Raw genomic sequence first — 19079 nt, 5'->3', positions numbered from 1 at the left:
TCATGAAAGTATTAGGTGCATTAGTTAACCCAAAAGGCATGACTAACCACTCATATAATCCAAACTTAGTTTTAAATGTTGTTTTCCATTCATCTCCCAATTTTATACGAATTTGATGGTATCCACTACGCAAATCAACTTTGGAGAATATTGTAGAGCCAATCAATTCATCAAGCATATCATCTAGCCTAGGAATAGGATGACGATAACAAATAGTCATGTTATTAATGCCTCTACAATCAACACACATACGCGACGTATCATCCTTTTTTGGCACTAATATAATAGGAGCAGCACAAGGACTAAGAGATTCGCGTATATAACCTTTGTAGAGCAGCTCCTGTACTTGACGCATAATCTCCTTTGTCTCCTCTAGATTTGTACGATATGGCGCACAGTTTGGCGGTGAAGCACCGGGAATTAAGTCAATCTGATACTCAATCCCTCGAATAGGTGGTAATCTCAGTGGCACATCTTGTGGAAAGACATCGGCGAACTCCTGCAAAATGTTAGTGACAGCAGGAGGTAAATAGGAAGGTACATCCTTGAAAGAAAATAATGCCTCTTTGCACACAAAAGCATAGCAAACAGATTTGCTGAAATCTAGATCATCAATATCAGATTTGGTGGCAAGTAAACATGCACTTTTCAATTTAATTTCAGAAGCAACACTAGATGGTTTATTATTAGGCTTCATTTGTTGCTCAAATTCTTTTGCCACAATCTAATTTTCATTCTTATTTTCTCCTGTTTTTCTTTATTAGCTCTATTAATATCATCTTTCAAAATGGAATCAGGAGTCATAGGAAGCAAAGTAATATTTTTATCCTTATGAATAAGAGTATACCGATTGTTTCTACCATGGTGTACAGAATTTTTATCAAATTGCCATGATCTACCAAGTAATAAGGGGAACATGCTTGCATAGGTACCACATCACAATCAACATAATCAGCATATGTAGAGATACTAAAATGCACACGAACAGTACGTGTTACCTTAACCTTGCCGCTGTTGTTGAACCATTGGATGTAGTAAGGATGTGGATGTGGTCTTGTGGTGAGAGAGAGCTTCTCCACCATCTCCATGTTATCCAAGTTGTTGCAACTCCCTCCATCTATGATGACGCGAACAGAACGTTCCTTCACAACTCCCTTTGTATGGAACAAATTATGCCTCTGATTTTGCTCAGCTTGTGTAACCTGCACACTCAAAACACGTTGAGCAACTAAACATTCATACATGTCAGCATCTTCAGCAACCATGTATTGCGTCTCATGATCAGAATCATCTCCACCGTGTTCTTCACTTGTAATAAGAGCTAAAGTCTCCTCATCATAGTCACTAGCGGACTCATACCCACCATCCTCAGTAACAATCATCACATGCTTAGATGGGCATTCTCTCGCATAATGACCTCCACCCTTGCAACAACAACAAATAATATCGTGTGTTTGCCCTGTTGATTCCATGGATGAAGAAGAGCTTTATGCATGCCTAGAAGGTGTAGTCTTGGCAGATAGTGGTGGTTGTGCCTGCTTTCTTGTATCACGGTTGGAGGTGGCAGCTGACGGAGGTGCCGGTGCAGCAGAACGTGTGGAAGTAGAGGATGCACGCGGTGTCCATGATGAAGGTCGACCTGCAGAAAAGTTAGTTTGCGCCAATGCCTGTCGATCATGCACTTCATGTTCAGCTTTGCAAGCAAGATGAAATAAACGAATGATATTATTATATTCCTTATACTCTAGAATGGTCTGAATCTCTTTATTTAATCCACCCATAAAACGTGCAAGCATAGCTTCATTATCCTCAACAATACCACATCTAATCATACCAGTTTGTAATTCCTGATAATATTCTTCTACAGATTTTTTTCCTTGTCTCAAACGCTGCAATTTTTGAAGCAATTCACGTTGATAATATGGTGGAACCCAGCGAGTACGCATAGCATTTTTTAAAGCAGCCCAAGTAGCTGGAATAGGATATAATCTACAATGTTCAGACCACCAAACACATGCAAAACTAGTGAAAGCACAAACAGCAACAGGAACACGTCTCTCCTCAGGATATTGTAAACATGTAAAATATTGTTCGGTTTCTAACTCCCAAGTAAGATATATACCGGGAACATATCTACCCTCAAATGGTGGAATGTTCAATTTTAATTTAGGAAGATGGTCATGATCTCGTACCTCAGGTGATGGTGCAGCCCTACCGTTGCGATGATATGCATGAGGACGACCTAGTTGTGGTGGTGCTGGTGGTTGCACGTAGTTTTGATTTTGATCAACCTCATCCTCGTAATGGTCATCCACCTCTGCAGTAGCAGCAGGAGCTACAGAAGCATCAACAGTAGGTACAGTGGCACCAGAATTTTGACCAAGCTCAAGGGGAACATGCAATGCTCATCCCACTTGATTTGGAAGGCGATGTTGTTGTTGTTGTTGTTGTTGTCGTTGTTGTTGTTGTTGTTGTTGTTGTTGATGATGATGATGATGATGATGATGATGATGATGATGATGATGATGATGATGATGATGATGATATAGAGGTGCGACAGGTGCAGCGGGCAGTGGTTGTGGAAGACGCGCGAGTACTTCATCAAACTTGGCATCCAACTTGGTGTCAATTGTCTTCTCAACGTCATCAATCCTCTCCGGTGTCTTTCCGAAGGTGGCCATGATGTCTTCTACTTATTGACTCAACATTTGCTGAAATTTATCATGAAGCTCCTTCTTCGTCATGTTCTCCCAGTCAACCTCGTCGGCTTGTGGTCCTGTCATGGTTAGCAGCAATAGAAAAACACAAGAATATGATCCTAAAAACTACTAGAAAGTGGCAGTGTGTCACAAATCCGTCAAGCAAATCTCAAATTCTTACCAGTTCTTACCAAGCGGCAGGTGGTGATTGGCAACCGTTGTAGTCAAAACTCTCAAAACTTGAATAGAGCTATTACCAAGGAGAGTCAAACGCACGACGTAGATGTATGTGGAACTGGGAAGGCTTATAATATGGTAGCAAAAAGGGTCAGCAATAATCAATTCAAAGATGCAAAGTTGAATAAACGCTCAACGATGGTACTGTGCTGGTCCTAGGCTAGACCGTGCTAGAGACGCGAGCCTAGAACATTAACAAAATCACGACACTTCACGTAAACAAGGGAGGAGCACACTCTAAAACAAATTTCTCTTTTTTCACTTTTTTTGCACTTTTTTCCTCTCTTTTTTGCTTTGCAACAATTTTTTTTAAAAAGTCTACAAATGGACTAAAAACTGCCTAGCCATAATTTTCCAGACTTGGTTTTTTTTAACTGGAACTATTTTTCTACTGCGAATGGCACAGAAATTGGGGAGTCCTACTCTGTCATGACTCGAAGTATGGCGTGATCTGGAAATCGAAAACAAAGACACAAATACTGGACTCGGACTAGGACTGGTGGCGGATATGAAACTGGTGGAAACTCAGACTGGTGGCGGATATATGCAGGGTGGTGGAACACGGACTGGAGGCGAATCTGTGATGGAGGTGGACTCGGATTATCATGATGGCGGTGGATATGTGGTACATGGCAGCAGTGATGACGATGGTGGTATATGGCAGCTGTGATGACGATGGTGGTATATGGCAGTGGTGATGATGATGATGCGATGGCGGTGTGACAACTTATGAACAGAACTCGAAACTCTAAAGGACTAGACACTAAGACCAGCAACTAGACACGACGATGTAACCGCAAATTCAACAATGCAAAACCCTAAAAAGATTACGCAAAGGCTCAGATTGGTTCGGATATGATGAACTAACCCTATTTTTGGCTTTTTCATGGACTGTAGGTATGAAGAACAGACTCGATCTAAACTATGAAAAACTGTAAAATCTCACCGAGCAACTTGGAAATCTCATACCATTTGATAGAGGCGAAGGTGTCCCGATGTTTCGATGAGATGGTGGCTATCATTTTCTGTGGGAGTCGACCTTGATAATCCGACTACGAACGTGCGAGACGTCGCGCCTTAGCAATCGCTAAACCAACTTCCGAGGGGTCATTGACCACGCCGGAGCACGATCAACCTGACCACGAGGGTCTGCTTCCTGCGAGCAAACGAAGAACAAGCGAGAAACTGAGATTGCAATCTGGATATTGCGAATAAGAGGAAAGCTTTATTATTGAAGGTGGGGTTCTGTGACGCCTTTGTCTGGTCGTTGAACACAAACGAAGTACACGAAGTTGTAGCTATGGCGAACTTTTAATCTAAACAAAACCCAAAGTCTAAACGACGCCCTAAGGACTGTATATATGGAGGAAGAGGGGGGAATTTCGTGACCCTTGGGGAAGGGGTCCAAACCAACCCTAACTCTTGTTTCCCCACACACACGGACTCTACAAATAGCCTATAATCAAGTATTTCAAAATTACATGGGCCTGGCCCAATAATAAGGTGACGCAGCACCTAGAATAGCCTCAGGGGGACATTTATGAAGTGGCATATTGTATATTTCGTCCAAGGCTTTATGCACTCATTATGGTGGCTTAAAAGTCCTGGAATCATCACTTGTAATGTTGTTCTTATTCCCCTTGCGCATGCCATCATCTCCATGCTTGAACTTGCTCCAAGGTTCATCTTTCTTGTCCAAGATAGGCCCTTCATTTGTAAGCAAAACAAATGTATCCAGTTTAGGCAACATCATATTCTCGTGAACATTAGAATCATTACAAAGAAATGAAAGTACCTGGTAATTCAATTGCCGTGCGCGAGCTCTAGTAATTGGTCCAGTATGTATAGCAGAAGGGGCTGTGGGTGGTATTGGTGTCCTCATCACAGAGACAAGCAGCAGCACCGCAACAGAGGAGGGGACAACCTGTCGGCCGTGCCTGAATTGAAGCTCCGTCGTGGCTGCATCGTAGCATTTCCGTGTTGCATAGCAGCTCCCCCCGTCATCACCGCACTGCATCGCGAGCTTCCACCATGGTTGCCCCGTGCTGCGACGCATCCCCTGTCGCCGTCGGCGCTGCGTCACTCCACCCATTGCCGTCGGCGCTGTATTGTAGCATCCCCGCGCCGCATTGCAGCTCCTGCCATGGTCGTCGTGTGTTGCATTGCAACACCCATCGTCGCCGGCAATGCATCGCAGCATCCGCCATCGCCGCCGGCGCTTCATTGCAGCTCCCGCCATGGTCGCCGTGTGTTGAGCCGTCGTCGCCGTAGCAACCACCGTGCCGTGTCACCGCTTCTGTTGTCGTCATCGTGTGTTGCATCGCATCATCAGCCATGGCTGCCGTGTGCTAATCCGTCGTCGCCGGCTGCATCGCAGCAACCACCGCGCTGCGTTGCCGCTTCCATCGCCATCGCAGCAGCACGCTGCTCACCGGCGTTGCTACTGTCATCGACTAGCGGTGAACTGCTACTTGTGCTCGGGGAAGAAGGGAGCCATGGACCTACGCTCGGGGGAGGGAGGAAGCGACGAAGCAGCGTTGACCAATCTGATGGCTTAGGCACGATGAATCGGACGGCTACTGACCCGACTGATTTCCCCAGGAAATCAGTCGGATGATTTGTAGCAACCGTCATTATCAATCAAAAAGTTGGCAACTAAGGCTTTGTTTGGTGATGAGGGAAAGAACACCCAGGTTACTAAATCCCATCAGGGGAATTTCAATAGCACTTGTGATTCCCTTTCTTCCGCGAGGGAGATCCCCTATGCTCATTTGGTGGTACAAGGGAGGGGAGACGAGAGGGGCGGAAGGCAGCGAGGGAGATCTCCTACGCTCATTTGGTGGTACAAGGGAGGGGAGACGAGAGGGGCGGAAGGCAACGAGCGAGGGATTCAGAGCGAAGCAACAGAGTTCAGATCGCACAAGGGAAAAGACGGGATAATTTTTCCGGAATGTCCAGGCGTGGGACCTCTTCATGGGGAAAGAGCGAGGGTTGGGCCAGCCCACCCCGTCGAACAGCTCGTCCAAATGGGGCGCTTGTTTTCCCTGGCGAGCGTCTCCACGCGGGTTTCAGGCCCTGGGATCCCGGGGGGAAGCAAGGCAACCAAATGGGCCCCAATAGTTGCATCTTATACCACGTGGAACCCCGTGGTAAGAAATCCAATATATTTGAAAAGAGATGCATCTTATCGATAAACTTCACCGGTCAGGAGATCATACTCTCATCGATAAACTTCACCGGTCAGGAGATCATACTCTCAACATTTCATGCACAACGCCATCAAGTCGTTTACAAAAGAAAAGTTTAGAACATGATTCAGCATCTCAAGATACAGAACAGGCATGTGCTTCAGAGTATAGAGAGTACTGAAACCCGACTTTACAGCTCCTGCCATCACATCTCAGTATGACACCAAACCACCTTTACTACAAGAGGGGCTACTGGATCTTGAGCTGCTGCTGCGCCTGCGGTTATACTTTGAGCTCAACCTTTTGGCTGGGGCAGCATTAGGAGACCTGGACCTCGAGGCATCACGGTTCTTGGACCTGGATCTTGATCTTCCTCCATTAGCAGCAGAGGGGCCACCACCACCACCACGACCTGATCGAGGCCTGTAGGCCGCATCACGTTTATGTTGTTCTGCGGGGCTATGGCTGCGTCTTGGGCTAGGGCGGCGATGTCTTCCTCCACCGTCACGGCATCTCACTGGACTGCGTGACCTGCTCCTGCTTCGGTCTCTCCTTGTGTACCTGTGATCATGGACGATAATGTTGATTTTTTTAAAGATCCAGCATTGCTGGCATTTCATTGGCTTAGCAGGGGACGATAATGTTGATTGGCCTAGGCAAAAGTGTACAAAGTCATCAAATGTTGTTTGACTTCAGCAAAGAGTATGTGACTTGTTCAGCTAATCATGCTTTACCTGTATTGAAGGTCTGTCCATGCACAACAATAACATCTACCAAAGACTAAAAATGGCAGGAAACAGAAGGCACCAAATGCACATTTCGGCAAGAATACAAGATAACAAAAGCAACTCTTCTTGTTCAGAATGCTAACAGACTTGGACATTTATTCAAACCAATTAACTGAACACTTAAAGGTGTCGAACTAACAGGAGCAATCTTTTATACTGCCTCCCTTTCTTTTTTACTCTGCATGTTAGATTTGTCTTAAGTCAGACTTTGTAAAGGTGACCAAATATATTATATATTAAAAAGTATGAACATCTACAATACCAACTAAGTATATTCTGTAATGAATCTAATGATAATGATTTGGTATTGTAAATGTTGATATGTTTTTCTATAAACTTCAGAAATTTGACTTAAGACAAACCTAATATGCAAACTAAAAAGAAAGAGGGAGTACCACTACCAATCGTCACATCACATACAGCTTTGATCATCGTTCTCATGTCAATGAAGACAAATTAAACTTCGAAGAAATGCCACATTCATCTAGAATGTATATGACAATGATAACATTTAACTGCGACATGAAAGAATCCTGAAAGATCCATTAGCTGCCCACATGCTCTATCAAACCTTCAAGGCTTTAAAGAGCTACAAGGACAACCTCTGTCGGGAATATAAGGATTATGCATGCAGTTAACAGTATTTGCAAAAGTATATGTGTTGGAAGTGCAGGAATAATATCCTTGTATTTATCTAGCAAAGTTCTTGTATGTTACATATCTTTCTATTATTTTGTAGGCATATTACAAGTGAAAAACATAGTCAACGTTCTGTATTGGAGACTGAAATGTTAAACACGCAGTATATTTTGCAGAGGGAGTAATTGCCACCAGCCTCTGACAGACTGAAGTTCCCAGCATTCAACATAGAAATTACTATTAAACTAACGCAGAAGTAGAACAACAGGTCAACAGCTGGCTGGCAGAATATGCCACAATTCCATGAGATTAGATAAGTTCTTCAAAGGAATTCACATTTCCAATGAATAAGAAATACGAACCTCAGTGAGCTACTAGCTCTTGGGGAACCTTGGTATCTCCTCACCGGCGATCGTGCACCATAAAGACCATTTCTTCCATACCTGGACATGATGGGGGTTCCAATATAATATCAAAAGTGTCAAAACATGGCAAATCAATAATCATGTATCAATACCTATTGAAGTTATTCCATCTATCATTTCTTCCTCCATAGTAGCTAGAACGAACATGTGAACACTCTGGAGACGGTGTTCGGTATCGACGTGCAAATGAGTACTTCTGCGTAAAACCACGCCCTTTCCTGACACGTCCATCCTCTGTAGAGCCCATAGCTAAATCTTGGCCATTGGTGGGTACTGGTTTATTGCTCAAGGGGTTCCTTTCTGCACCAGCTTCAGATATGCCAGCCCCTGCAGCAACAGCAGTGATGTTGCCATCTGCCTTTGACAGAGTTGTATCAGCCCTGATGGGGTTGGTATCATCCCTGCAATTATAAATAAACAGGAGATGTTGCACTCTTGCTGCATAGTAGTAGAAGGATCCAGACAGGACGTGTACTTTCAAGAAATAAAACCTGAATTTACTAGATCTATCTTCGGAATTTTGAGTCCCGACCCTGTCATCAGCCCAACTTTCATCTTTGTATAACGGTTTACTTCCCGCAACCGTTTGTTTGCCTTTATCTGCATATTCCAAGGATTTTCCTATCTCCAAATTTATTATTTTGGTATTTTCTTCGTCTGCCATTAAAAAAAGATGATTATTAGATAAAATTGTACACAAGATCTTTAAGTCATGGCCATCTCAGCAATAATCAGTACATTCCAAGAATGTAACCAAACACAAATATAGATAGCCATACATAGCAGGCTGTTTAAATTCAGAAAGAAAGAAAGCAGACAGACACAGTAAAGATCATCATACTTTCTACTAACATTCTCAAATGATGAGTAAGAGTAACGATCTTAAGGGTATGGCTAGGTCTCATCTACTACCTCCGTCCGGGATTTTAAGTCCTGTGAGCAGGTTACGGCGTCCTGAATTAGAGGCCCGCATGCAAAACGCTCGACCTTTTCTATTGGCTGGTCCTCGCAGTAGTTATTGCCTACGAAGGCATGCAGCTAGGTGAGCAGATACTCATGTGCAATGCTTTTAGTTTAGCGAGCGGGCACGGAGACAGAGGGATTTTACACACTATGGTTGGCCAGACTCTTGCAGATTACTATGCACTGAGGCGTCTTGGTACACGCGTTTTGATCTGGAGGCCTTTTAAACCCGGACGGAGGTAGTAGATGACAATTAACTATGTCTCATCTAACTGACTCAATCAAACAGAAAAAGGGGGGAACAATAGAGAGAGAAATGTCAGCCCAAATCTCCACATATAATCAATGACATAGGAGTTAGATGAGACTCTGTCAATTCTCATCATCAATTCTCATCTAGATGATAATTAGCAGATCCATAATCTTAAAGCAATATGCTCCAATCTTTCCACTCTATGGTTCTCAAATGCAACAGCAAGCAAAGACTTCTGGAATAAATTTTCTAATCAAGATTATGTGAATAGCAGAGACAACATAAACACGAAGTTGGTCATTGACTCAATCAAACAGAAAAAGGGGGGAACAGAAGAGAGAGAAATGTCAGCCCAAATCTCCACATATAATCAATGACATAGGAGTTAGATGAGACTTTGTCAATTCTCATCTAGATGATAATTAGCAGATCCATAATCTTAAAGCAATATGCTCCAATCTTTCCACTCTATGGTTCTCAAATGCAACAGCAAGCAAAGACTTCTGGAATAAATTTTCTAATCAAGATTATGTGAATAGCAGAGACAACATAAACACAAAGTTGGTCATTCAGAATATTTTCCATTCCAGTGATGCTGACTTAATATTATTACTATTATTTCAAGTATGTTGAACAAAATCAAACATGTAACTGCAGAAATACTACACACAAGAAGGTGACGAGCAATAAATTGGCAAGTACAAAAGGTGCAAATACGCTGCTCGGAGAAAAACAATGTACAAATACAACTTGCCTTCCAGATCACAGCAAACTGAAAGGGGTTAACAAAACAGAGATATAAACTCCTAAATTCAAACAGCACGCAGTCTACCAGAGTATGCTGGTAGAAAATAATGAAGAACAGAAAACTGAATGGGAGTTAGCTCTCCTACCTTTCTTCAATGGATGCTTGGTACGGCGGCCTGCACTTTCATTGTCAGAACTGGTGCTCGAGCTTTTTGAAGCATCACTTGAGCTCCCATAGCTCCTAAAAAAGCACCAGCAGGGAATCAATTCAGCTAGTATTTAATTCTGAGTGAACATAACAATACAGTTTGTAAAGGTCAACATTTTACCGCTTGGATCTTTTTGTTCCTCTACTCTTGCTCTTACTCTTCTTATGGCTGCTCTTCCTCTTTGCAGGCTTTCGTTTCACTTTCTTAGAACCTTTTCTTCTCTTGTGCCTATGGTCACTAGATGAGCTAGTATCGGATGATGCTGAAGAGTATGATTGTGACTCCGAACCACTATCTGAGGAATAGGACTGCGAGTCAGAAGTTTCTGAGCTATATGAATCAGAAGAGTAGTTCTTTCTTCTTTTCCTTCGTTTATCCACGCTGGATGTTTTTTTGGTTTTGACCCTCCCTCCAGCATCGGAGTTATTATATTCTACTGCCCTTTTAAGCTTCTTTTCTGCAAATCAAGTACTGAGAAAGCTTACCAGAGATAACACATGAATTGTATTGGGATCTCGATGTTCATGGCTACTTACCTTTCTCTCCATGTAGCTGATTCTGAGTATCTATGTTAGAGGCTTCACCACAGTCTACAATTTTCACTGGACATGTAGGTTTTCCAGATTCAGAACCCAGTGCTTCAAGCTTCTTAAGCAAAGCTTTTCCATTAAGGACCTTCCCAAAGACCACATGTTTGCTACAAAAATTATAATGTGAACTCAAAATGTTGATAAACCATGGGTAGTGATCCAAAAAAATGGCCACTTCTCCATAAGGAAGCATTAAATAGACAGTAATACTGATGTGGATAATATGCCAGTGGTGTTGGGTCTATCACATACTATCAACCATTACTTGTCGCAGTTTCATCAACATTGTTGAGTTTTAGTTGTATTTGTAGGCAAAGTAACAAAAAGTACAGCTACAAAAAATTAGTAAAAATGACTAAAGCAAATAAGTAATACCCATCAAGATGTGGCACAGCCTTGAATGTTATAAAAAATTGGGATCCATTGGTGTTTTCTCCAGAGTTTGCCATGGAAAGAATACCAGGTTGATCATGCTTTAACTTGAAGTTTTCATCTGTAGAACACGAGACAGTACATACATTCTTTTAGCAGAAGGCATAATATGACAATAGCACAGTTATCATGGGACTTTAACCTTCAGAGGCTATAACCAATAAAATCGTATAACCATACCTGGAAATTTTCCACCATATATGCTCTCTCCACCACGTCCTGGAAATAGCATGCAACGTTGAGCTTATAGAGTACACTACATCAATAAGTCAGTTGAAAGAAGAAGCCTGGGCTAATGAAGCAATACCATCTCCTCCGGAAAAATCACCAGCCTGCAGTTAAGAAATTTGATTGGTCGATTTAGTTTGAACAAAATGGGTGATAAAATAAAATAAAGAGCACATATTCTATACTCTACAAAGCTTGTATTTGCAATCCATAAAAGATCCTAACATGCTGTTACTGGCAACAAAAAATATGCAGCAATCAGATAAGTTGCAATAATTTGGTACCTGAGCCATAAATCCTGGGATAATGCGATGGATGTGTGTTCCTTTAAAATAAAGTGGCTTCTTCGTAGATTCTCCGAGGCCTTTCTCACCTACATGTTAACCAGAAGTAAGGCTAACAGAAAAGACTATACATACAGCCAATAATTACCTGCTAAGGTAGCATTTAAATTACAACTCTCAAGTGGAGGAACCTAGACTCTTGCAATCAACTTGAACAAATGAGACACCAATTAGCTGTGAAGAAAATTAAGTGAACTGTATTATCTTTATATACAAGGAGATATCATGTAAAAGCAGTGGTTCCATGTTCTATTATTAGAAATAATCAAATAATCTACCATGACAAGAAAGGTGCGGAGAGAAAAGAACAACAAATTCATAATATATCCTCGACAGACAGCATAGTCCTAAGATTTAGTTAAATCAGATCCTACGGAGCCATAGATGAACAGAGGAAGACAACAATACAGCACCTATACAGCTTAAACTAACAAATGTGTCCTGCATACCTTTATGTGGAAGTGGGAAAGAGAGAAAAAAAACAACTATACTAGGAAACACCGCCGCAACACTCAAATTCAGCTTCGCCTATTCCACCATTCTACTTATTACTACGCCATATCATTACCAGGTATAGCATCAAAACTATAAGTACAACTAGATCGCTGTTTAGCATTGTGGTTTGCATTCAAGACTGTCATGCATTTAGCAACTAAATCCCTTGTGGACATAGACTTAAAATAAAGTGGCTTCTTTGTAGATTCTCCGAGGCCTTTTCACCTACATGTTGACCAGAAGTAAGGCCAACAGAAAAGGCTATACCTACAGCCAATAATTACATGATAAGGGACATTTTAAATTACAACTCTAAAATGGAGGAGCCTAGACTCTTGCAATCAACTTGAACAAATGAGACACCAATTAGCTGTGAAGAAAATTAAGTGAAATATTATATAAGGAGATATCATGTAAAAGCAGTGGTTCCATGTTCTATTATTAGAAATAATCAAATAATCTACCATGACAAGAAAGGTGCGGGGAGAAAAGAACAACAAATTTATAATATATCCTCAACAGAGAGTGTAGTCCTAAGATTTAGTTAAATCAGATCCTATGGAACCATAGGTGAAGAGAGAAACACAACAATACAGCACCTATATAGCTTAAACTAACAAATGTGTCCTGCATACCCTTCTGTGGAAGTGGGAAAGAGAGAACAAAAAAAACTATACTAGGAAACACCGCCACAACACTCAAATTCAGCTTCGCCTATTCCACCATTCTACTTATTACTACGCCATATCATTACCAGGTATCACATTAAAACTATAAGTACAACTAAATCCCTGTTTAGCATTGTGGTTTGCATTCAAGACTGTCGTGCATCTAGCAACTAAATCCCTTGTGGACATAGACCGTGTCCATACCTTTTCAGGCATTTAAGCGAACTATTGGACATCTTCAACATCAAGGATGCTAAACTTAAGAACTTGCATATAAAAAATGTGTGTTCATCACTATCTGCATCACGCTATTCCACAGCAAAGACTCTGCATTTTACCAGTACAAAGCGCTCGGAAGTTCTCTGCCGTCTTCGGAACTACATCAGCAAAGAGCTGCAACACCAAAGTGGGAAGCTAATCAGGCGCACGCCACCTCTGTACTCAAAGGAGAAACATGCATCACGTAGAACGATAAGATGAAGGTACACTCTTTGCAACCTGAAACGTGATTCTCTCGGCAGGTCGCCCATCGATGGATATTTCCAAGAAGACCTGAGGGTTCAGATTCTTCTTGAACTTGGGCATGATTTCCTCCCTTTCGGTTTACCTGCAGGTGTGTGCAATCATGAGAGCATCTTCAGCAACAAACATCCCAACAGAAAGACACTGGCTGGATAGGCTGGTGCATATCTAGTTGGGATGTGGCCAAAACTCGTGGAGATGGTCAGTGGGGTTTAACAACTAATCACTGGAGGATGGATGGCGAAAAGGGCGTACCTCGAGAAACAGTGTCCGAGGTTGCGGACGGGGTGGAAACTGCAGGCACGCGGGGAGGGCGATGGCAGCGGCGGTAGCGACCGTAGCGGCGGCGCGTGTGAGAGGGTTAAGGGGATTGGGGGTGAGGCGTCGTCGGTGACGCCACAAGCTACGGCACGGCGGCAACTCTAGGTCAGGACTCTAGGTTGCGGACGGCAAGGTGCATATCAGGCCCCGCGAGCCCAGCAATCGGTTTCCTTCCGCGGAATGGGCCTGAAGCTGTAACCCACCAGTCTCTGACATCAGTAAGGCCTTGTTCGGTTAAGCCCAGCCCCGCGAGGTTTTGGGTCGCCCGCGTGTTGGGCCGAAGCCCATTTACCCTTTCGTGACTCTTAGATTATAAATAGACCTCATCCTTCCTTTTTCTAGGATTATCGTTGTGATAGCTCATATGTGAGATAGAGCCTCGTCATCCATCCGGATCTACTCCACCAAGAGAGACCGTCGCCTCATCGAAGAAGATCCACTTAGATTCAAGACCCCTAACGGGAAGACCTCAAGACCTCCTCATGGAGAACTAGTGACCCCATGTATCGTCCTTTGTTAGATTTGGATCGTGTATCTCTTTGTGTTTCGAGAATCTAACATATGTGTGACCGAATCTTGTTGGTTTAAGTGATTTCTCTTGTATTTCCTCTCGTTCCCCTCTTGTGTTCTTCGTAGGATCCGCTCCAATCGTGAAAATTGGCCCAAGGGTTTCCACCCTACATCATTTTGGTATCATGAGCCACGTTGATCACGGATTTGGGACCCCTACCTTTTGTTTTCTACCTTGATTTTGTTGTGTTCTTCCCCAATTTCGAAAATCCCCACCAAAAATAGCCCAATTTTTTGTGATTTGTTGGTGTGATGAAGTTTTGTTGGATTTGATCCATGGATTTGCTTTGCCAAGAGTGGATCTAGCTTTCTCCCATCATCTCCGCCATTTACATCCACAAAATCGCTCGAATTTGACCAATTTTGCCACACCCACCTCGAAAACCCGAGTCCATCCCGTGCCCGAAATCGCCCAGGCACCGGATGTCCGACGTGTACCGGTCGTCCGTCCACCACCTAACGAAACTGAAAAATTTCAGTTCGGCCACCACCACCGTTCCACATCCACTTCCGCATACGCACTCCAAAACCACAACTCGCTTCCCGCCCCACCATTGCTTACTCGTTTCACACTCTAGCACAATTTTGACACATTTGGTTTTGAGATTTGAGTTGCGGTTCATCGTTTCCTAGGGTGTTTAGGCTAACTAGGAACAGTTCGACATCGGCATCACCGCCGCTCATCTTCGACACGGACTCGTCATCGACAACAACTGTCCCACAATTTTGACACCATCGTAAACAAGACACGGTAAACTTAAACATCATCTTGGTATCGTGATATACCATCATTGTACATTCTTGCCATTGCATTGATAACCCCATAGCCCATTTTGCGTACTTGCCTATTGAGACTAGCCTTTAAGTATTGCCGGCAACGTTACTTGTGCACATTAGTGATCATACTTCCCCTATCATACATACCATATCATCGTGGTGCATATCTTGGTATCATCTCTTGTGTCACAAGGTTTTCATCGCATACACAATTGCTATCTTGGTTCGTGAAGTTTTGCATGAGAAAAGAGCTCCAAAGAGAAACAGCCAACCAAACTTTTAAGCAAAAAGGAAAGATAAGTAAAGAGTTTTTAAGCAAGAACCATAGCATCATACAACATTAAGATTGTCATACTCGATCATCTTGGATCATATCATCGAAATACCATACATATAGCATACTTGGGATAGAATTCGTTGCATTTTTGCTTAGTAAGTTGTCCACAAGTTTCGTATCTGCCATTTGTGCAATCGTGCTAGCGTCTCTCTAGTGTTGTGCAACAAGAGCATTTTCGTGGATTCCAAATTTTGACTCATTCCTTGGTTGCACGACCCCACTTATCTATTTGTGTGTTGTTTCCATGAACCATATCTTGCTATTGGTCTACTTGTTGCATTTGCAAATTTGTGAATCTTTTCCAACATTATTGAGGCTCACTAACAGTTGCATCAAATTTTGTGCCACCATCCTAACCGAGCTCCACCATAAGCTTTTATTTGTGTAGGTGTGAGAACCGACAAGAATTGGTACCAATTGTGCTATTTCCTTGTTACACATTTGAGTGATCATTGATCCATCTTCAACATCAGTCAAGGTACATTTGGTATAAGTTCTTCTCTTTCTCCCACTCACATATTTGCTTGGAATGATGGATAGGCCAAGTACTTATACCAACCCACTCTTCATCGACCAAGACGACGACATGTCCTCCTACGTCACAAAGAGCCACCTCTTTGGTGCACAACGAGCTTTGCATTAAGAGCAACAATGTGAGGCCCCGAGTCCAATGCGCCAGGTGTCTTCCAGTTATTCGCTGACGTTGCCATGTCATTTGCTTGCGTTTTGCATCTTATCATGTCATCATGTGCATTGCATCATCATGTTTTCAAAACTTGCATCCGTCCCGGTCTCCTCGTTCCTTCCGTTGTCCGCTCTGAGCCCAGACACACTTGCACGCACCCGCGGCACCTCCGAAATAATATTTTATAAGTGGCCGGGAAATGTTCTCAGAATGGGTTGAAAGTTGGCATGCGGTGTTGTTATAGTGTAGATAGGCCGCCTGCCAAGTTTCATCGCATTCGGAGTCTGTTTGACGCCCCAACGCATAACTATAGCGGCATTATAGTCGGTCAAATCGTCGGACGTTTTCGGTCTCCGAAAACCCTTGTCGGGCTGCCATCTTCCCTCTCTTCTAAGCCAATGGCCTTCTGCACAGCCCACCTGCAGCCCACCTAAAACCCCCTCTGCTTCGGACTGTCGGATCGAGATCCGATGCCCGAAAACGGATGATAACCCCCCAAATCCTAGCCCCCTTGCTATTTATAGACCCCCTCCTTCCAATTGTGGCCATTCCTAGCCTAAAACCTACCCCCTAGCCTTCCCTAACCTCCTAGCCGCCGCCACCTCGAATTCTGCGCTGGCCAAACCCCTCCCCGCCACTTGGCGCCGCCGCTACCGCGCCCGGACCAACCAACGCGCGCCACCTCACCCCGCAGCGTCACCCCGGCCAATCCCGTAGCGCCACCTCGCGCCCCAGCGCCTCAGCAAACCGCGGCATGCCCGAGCCCGCGCGCGGCCCGCGCGAGCCCATCGGGGCCCGACCGCGTCGCCTCATGCTCCCTCGCCCCCGATATGGTTCGGAGGAGCTGAGCTCCTCTGCCCCAGCGCCGCCCAACCCCGCTGACGTTCACCTCGCCCTGCCGGCGACCTCCTTCAGTCGCCCCAGGACCCAGGTTGTCGTGCCCGTCTCTCCCTCCTTCCTCTCTTCTTCCTCCTCTGGCCCGATCTCTCTCTAACCTCGCTCTCTCTCTCTCTCTTCTCCCCGCAGCGATCGCCGCCGCCGCCCTGGATCTCTGCCGGCCGCCGCCTCCCCCCACCATGGCCGGATCCGGAGGCCCCATGCCCGAATCCGCCTTGTCCCGCGTCGCGCCGGACCTCCCTCGCCCCGCCGGCTGCAAGCTGCCGCCGGCCACACCAAGGCCTCGCTCAGTCTCGCGCGGGGGAGACGAGCCCTCTCGCCTACGTGGGTCACCGCATGGGCCTCGGCCTCCCAGGCCCAGCACCGGCCGTCTCGCCTCTGCCTAGCCTCTTCACCGTACTGGGCCTCAGCCCAATGTGAGCAGCCCCTGTCCTTTCCTCTGTTGGGCTAGCCGGATGTGGCCCATATCTTTTTTTCATGCCTACGATTTTAGTTATTATTCCAGAGAGACCGGTTTTACAAAAAACCCCTTGTTGTTTATGAAATTAATAACTCACAAACGGTGCATCATATTAAAACAAATTATATATGTAAAGTGCTTAGAATTTTGTGTAGATTAATAATTTGCAACTTTCATCTATGTTTAAAATGTTTAAACTGTTGTTTGCGTTAATTTGCTCATATGCCATGTTAAAATGCTTTATTTCATAACTAAATAACCGTAGCTCCAAATTTAATAAACTTTATATGTAAATGGGGTAGAAAAATGCCTAGTTTGACATGGTGGCATTACTTTGCATGTTTAATAACTCTAAAATTGTGTTTAGGGCAGATCAGTACCAAATTCAAATATTGCATGTGGGGATTTACCGGAATTGTTGTTTGTTATTTCCGGCCTCATTTAAACTTGCCTAGATAGGTAGTTTTCATATGCTTCACCTCTTGCCATGTTAATCAACATTTAATATTGTTGGGTACATAAACGAGGTCGAACTAAATAACTTGAATGTGGTGTTTCGTCAATATGCAACGTAGTTGCATATTGAGCTCCACTTAATTTCTAGGATTGCTTGTGCACTTTGCCATGCCATGCTTCTTTAAACCGGACATGCATCATACTTGGTTGTGCATCATGCCATGTTTATGTGATGATTATTTACCATGTTGTTTGCTTCTTTCCGGTGTTGCTTCTTCGGGTTAGTTCCGATAACGTCGCGTTTGTGAGGATTCGTTCGACTTCGTCCGTTTATCTTCTTCATGGACTCGTTCTTCTTCCTTGCGGGATCTCAGGCAAGATGACCATACCCTCGAAATCAATTCTATCTTTGCTTGCTAGTTGCTCGCTCTATTGCTATGCCGCGATACCTACCACTTGCTATATGATGCCTCCCATATTGCCATGTCAAGCCTCTAACCCACCTTTCCTAGCAAACCGTTGTTTGGCTATGTTACCGCTTTTGCTCAGCCCCTCTTATAGCGTTGATAGTTGCAGGTGAAGATGAAGTTTGTTCCATGTTGGAACATGGATATGTTTGGGATATCACAATATCTCTTATTTAATTAATGCATCTATATACTTGGTAAAGGGTGGAAGGCTCGGCCTTATGCCTGGTATTTTGTTCCACTCTTGCCGCCCTAGTTTCCATCATACCGGTGTTATGTTCCTTGATTTTGCATTCCTTACGCAGTTGGGTTATAATGGGAACCCCTTGACAGTTCGCTTTGAATAAAACTCCTCCAGCAAGGCCCAACCTTGGTTTTACCATTTGCCACCTAAGAATTTTTCCCTTGGGTTCTGCAGACTCAAGGGTCATCTTTATTTTAAACCCCCGGGCCAGTGCTCCTCTGAGTGTTGGTCCAACCTGTCAGCAGCCGGTGACCACCAGGGACAACTCTGGGTTGGCCTACCGGAATCTTGGACAATCCGGTGTGCCCTGAGAACGAGATATGTGCAGCTCCTATCGGGATTTGTCGGCACATTCGGGCGGCTTTGCTGGTCTTGTTTTACCATTGTCGAAATGTCTTATAACCGGGATTCTGAGTCTGATCGGGTCTTCTTGGGAGA

At 44.0% G+C, this 19079-nt stretch overlaps 1 protein-coding gene across 1 annotated transcript; it reads right to left on the bottom strand.

Annotated features, from left to right (window-relative positions):
• Positions 1–6198: 6198 nt before the first annotated feature.
• LOC125537090 (uncharacterized) lies at positions 6199–13917 on the bottom strand. Its single transcript, XM_048700386.2, has 14 exons — positions 13683–13917; positions 13404–13512; positions 13244–13298; positions 11683–11771; positions 11478–11502; positions 11351–11389; positions 11114–11231; positions 10685–10845; positions 10269–10605; positions 10086–10180; positions 8468–8633; positions 8069–8377; positions 7914–7994; positions 6199–6685 (listed from the first exon to the last, which is right to left on the bottom strand). Exons 2-14 carry the CDS (start codon positions 13488–13490, stop codon positions 6337–6339), a joined length of 1911 nt encoding a protein of 636 aa, XP_048556343.1. The 5' UTR covers positions 13491–13512; positions 13683–13917; the 3' UTR covers positions 6199–6336.
• Positions 13918–19079: the final 5162 nt, after the last annotated feature.

Source organism: Triticum urartu, chromosome 2A (assembly GCF_056163025.1).
Source record: "Triticum urartu cultivar PI428250 chromosome 2A, HENAU_Tu73, whole genome shotgun sequence".
NCBI lineage: Eukaryota > Viridiplantae > Streptophyta > Magnoliopsida > Poales > Poaceae > Triticum > Triticum urartu.
The sequence above is the reverse complement of the archived record's forward strand: the minus strand, read 5'-3'. Positions and strand labels throughout refer to the sequence as shown.

Bases quoted from the DNA above. Each gene is read 5' to 3' on its own strand.
- LOC125537090 (XM_048700386.2), bottom strand. From the start codon at position 13,490: ATGCCCAAGTTCAAGAAGAATCTGAACCCTCAGGTCTTCTTGGAAATA. The intron at 8,378-8,467 runs GTTTTATTTCTT...TTATAATTGCAG, and splicing joins GATAGATCTAGTAAATTCAG to GGATGATACCAACCCCATCA. The intron at 6,686-7,913 runs GTTCGTATTTCT...CCATGATCACAG, and splicing joins AGAGCTAGTAGCTCACTGAG to GTACACAAGGAGAGACCGAA.